General features: G+C 44.6%; 1 protein-coding gene across 1 annotated transcript; it reads left to right on the top strand.

Moving 5' to 3' along the window:
- The first annotated feature begins 48 nt into the window (after positions 1–48).
- Positions 49–1170, top strand: LOC112468332 (calumenin-B-like). Its single transcript, XM_025037458.1, has one exon. It carries the CDS (start codon positions 171–173, stop codon positions 1134–1136), a length of 966 nt encoding a protein of 321 aa, XP_024893226.1. The 5' UTR covers positions 49–170; the 3' UTR covers positions 1137–1170.
- The last annotated feature ends 2986 nt before the right edge of the window (positions 1171–4156 follow it).

Here is a 4156-nt window from a genome sequence, read left to right as displayed (position 1 = left end):
TCTCTCTCTCTCTCTCTCTCTCTCTCTCTCTCTCTCTCTCTCGTCGTTCCTCCATTCCAGTGCGTGAGAGACGCTTCGTAAATTCATCGGTCGACGATCTCTTCCCTTTTCCTCTCTTTCTCGTTCCCTCTCCTTTTTTTTTCTTCGCCCCACGGTGCCACCACGGTGGAATGCTAGCGCTCATGTTCCTCCAGATCCTGATCGGTTCCTCCATCCTGGCGACGGCGATCCCGAAGCAGGCGATCCCGGACGGCGAGCATCGTGTTTTGAACAAGGATGCAAGCAGCAAAGATCACTATGTCCATTCCCAACATAATCCAGCCTACGATCATGAAGCCTTTCTCGGGGAAGAGGCCAAGACGTTCGATCAGCTTACACCCGAGGAGAGCACAAGGCGGCTAGGGATAATTGTTGACAAGATAGACAAGGATAGCGACGGCTACGTGACGCAGGAGGAGCTTAAAGATTGGATAATGTACACGCAGCAGCGTTACATCAAGGACGACGTGGAGCGTCAGTGGAGATCCCACAATCCAATGGGAAAGGAGAAACTGTCTTGGACGGAATACAAGGACATGGTTTACGGCGACATGGAGGAGCAGGAGAGCGACAAGGCGGACGACTCGTTCTCGTACGCTCAGATGTATAAGAGGGATCGCAGAAGGTGGACCACAGCGGATCTGGACGGCGATGACGCTCTGACCAAGGAGGAATTCACCGCCGTCCTTCACGCGGAAGACGCGGAGCACATGAAGGACGTGATAGTGCTGGAAACAATGGAGGATATCGATAAGGATGAAGATGGGAAGATATCTCTCGCGGAATACATTGGCGACCTGTACAGGGGCGAGGAAGGTGAAGAGGAGCCGGAATGGGTGAAGAACGAAAAGGAACAATTCTCCTCGTACAGAGATAAAGATGGGGATGGATTTTTGAACGCTGACGAGGTAAAAACGTGGATTATTCCCGCGGAATTTGATCACGCCGAGGCGGAGTCGAGGCACTTGATTTACGAAGCGGACACCGATGCGGATCACAAGCTGACGAAGAACGAGATTTTGGAGAAATACGACATCTTCGTCGGATCTCAGGCGACGGACTTCGGAGAGGCGTTAGCGAGGCACGATGAGTTTTAACGAGGTGCAATCTTATAAGAAAAAGAAATTACTAACGAACAAATTACTTATAATACTTAAAGCTACTTAAGATTTATAGTTTATCTACGAATCTCTTGGAACTAACGCTCTCACTTGGAGCAAACCAGACTACTAGGCGTTCTATTACTAGACGTAACTTTAGGAGTATCGATTCCGACGAGTTTCGAGGCTGCCTACAGTCTATTATGGGCAGTTCTGAGTTCCTTGGGCGTATTCAGTCCATAGTTGACGCAAATGATGGTAGCTGTGTCGATGGCCTTTGTGCGGAGTTGTCGGGGGCCATGATTGAAGCGCTTGATACTTTAGCCCCAGCGCGTGTGATTGTAATTAAAAGGCCACCGGCACGGTGGCTCTCCGAGGATCTCAGGACACGGTTATGCATGCGGAACAAATTGTATAAACAAGCTAGGCGCTCGAACTGTCTACTTGACTACGCTGCCTATAGATTGTTCAGGAATCAACTCAATATGGATATTAAGCGTGCTAAGAGTGAGTTTCACTACAACTCTCTTATTAGAATCACGGACTCGGCTAAGCTTTGGAGAGAACTCGCACGACTTGGCTTAATAAAACAAACTCTAGTCTCTCCATTGCACTTCTTTACAACTAATCAGTTGAATGCGTATTTTGCTTCGGTCTCAGGGGCTCAACTGCCTTGTTCGTACGCTGACATGGTCTCATCTATTGTCCATATACCCCGACCAGCACTGCGACTGGAGTTCAATTTCTCGGAGATACAGCCGTGCGATGTCTATAAGATTATTGCCAATGCGCCCCTACACTCGTATGCATCAGGTTCAGATGGCATCCCACTATACGTTCTGCGTATTGCTTGGCCCGTTATTTCCTCGGGGCTTACTGAACTGTTCAACCGATCGTTAGCGACTTCTACATTCCCGTCGGAATGGAAGCGTGCACTTATTCGCCCGCATTCGAAAATTCGAAACCCACAGTCTCCGACTGACACGAGGCCGATTGCGAATCTGCCTGAGTTGTCAAAGATTCTTGAGAAAATTGTTGCCTCGCAAATTGCGCAGTATTTGGATGAATTCGACCTGCTAAATCCCAAACAATCAGCCTATCGTCCGGGACACAACACTCAGTCTGCTCTCTTAAGAGTATGTGATGATATCAAACAGGGAATCGATAATGGTCAGATTACAATCATGATACTTTTTGACTTTAGTAAGGCGTTCGACACGGTGCCACATCCCAAACTTTACATGAAGCTGAAAGAGATTGGTTTCTCTGATGCCGCTATAATATGGATTTTCTCATACCTGACAGGCCGTTCTCAAGCAGTGATCGATGAACTCGGTAATATCTCTGAGTGGCTATTTACGTCATCCGGAGTGCCGCAGGGCTCAGTGCTTGGTCCTCCGTTATTCTCCCTATATATTAATGATATAGGCCGTGTTTTGAAATACTTACATCATATGATATTTGCAGATGACGTTCAGGCCTACCTCTTGTGTTCACTGGCTGACATTAGGCGCGGTCTCGAACTGGTAACTAGAGATGCGAATGCCATTTTTACCTATGCTGAAGCAAATGGTCTTAAGCTCAATCCGAGTAAGTCTAAAGTTATTATATTCGGTAGTCAAGCCAATATAAGTAGTATCGATCTCAATCAGTTGATGCCTGTAGTTGTAAACGGTGCACCCATACCTTTTGTGAGTGAAGTTAGGAATCTGGGTGTTATTCTTACATCCAATTTGTCTTGGAAGAAGCATATTTCGCTCATCTCTCAGAAGGTTCATCATGCGCTATATAATCTTAAATTCAATAAGAATTCTCTCTCGACTGCGCTAAGAACAAAGCTTGTTGTCACTTTGATTATGCCTCATATTGATTACTGCTGTCTGGTCTATCACAGCATGACCGACGAGTTGAATACGAGATTACAGAGGCTAGTAAATTGCTGTATCAGATTTATATACAATCTTAGACGTGATGAGCATATATCACCGTACAGACGGAAATTGGGATGGCTCCGTGTTGAGAATAGAAGACTGTACTTCATGGGCTGCCAGATGTATCGTATACTCCACATGCGATCGCCTTCTTACCTTCGTGAGCTTTTCACCACTCCTGATCCATTGTTGAGGAGATCAGAACGTCTGGTTGCCCCCACTCAGACCTTCTACATTCCGGCTCATAGAACAGCTACATACAGGAACTCATTCCATATCTCTGCAATCTATTTCTGGCATTCTCTACCCAGCAACATTACGACTGTATCCTCTTTTCCAACTTTTAAGATTCTTCTCCGATCATTTCTGCAGGCATCTGAGTTAGACTGAGTCTTTCAGCTTTCCTACCACGTTGAGAGTATGTTTCCTTTTGTGGGTGTTAGGCATATCGTGTGGCTGCGTTCTGACGGTTATGATTAAGTTGCGTGAATCTTTTGGTTATTTACAAGTATCATAGTCTAATTTTGTTACATTACTTTCTATTATAGGTGTTGGGCGTGTCGTGTGACTGCGTCTAGCAGTTAATATTAATATTAGGTTTAAGTTTGCGTTAATTTAGTCGTGCACATAGTTATATAGTTTTAATTATAGTTTTTGTTACATTGCTTCTATATAGCAAAATTTTGTTATCTGATAATCATTTCTGTTGTTGCTATACAGATTATATCCACATGTTATGTTGTACCTTGCCCTTTAGCTAAGGCTTGGGCATAAAATAAATTTATCTATCTATCTATCTATCTCTCTCTCTCTCTCTCTCTCTCCCTCTCCCCCTCTCTCTCCCCTCTCTTTCTCTCCCTCTCTCTCTCTCTCTCTCTAAATACAATTCTTTAAAATTCGATTAATTATTTCCCGAAAATTCGTCAAACTTCTGATACCGCTTTCCAAAAAGATCGATAACAAAAAATTATATACTTGATAGCACTCCCCAGGAAATTCAACCCCTACTTTATGTACAATTCTTTGAGATTCGGTCATTCGGAACCGGTTTTTAAAAAGATCGGTAATAAAAAATAGTACACTTTA

This window comes from Temnothorax curvispinosus, unplaced genomic scaffold (genome assembly GCF_003070985.1).
Source record: "Temnothorax curvispinosus isolate PA1 unplaced genomic scaffold, ASM307098v1 QBEX01018330.1, whole genome shotgun sequence".
Classification (NCBI taxonomy): domain Eukaryota; kingdom Metazoa; phylum Arthropoda; class Insecta; order Hymenoptera; family Formicidae; genus Temnothorax; species Temnothorax curvispinosus.
This window is presented reverse-complemented; position numbering and strand designations above follow the sequence as displayed.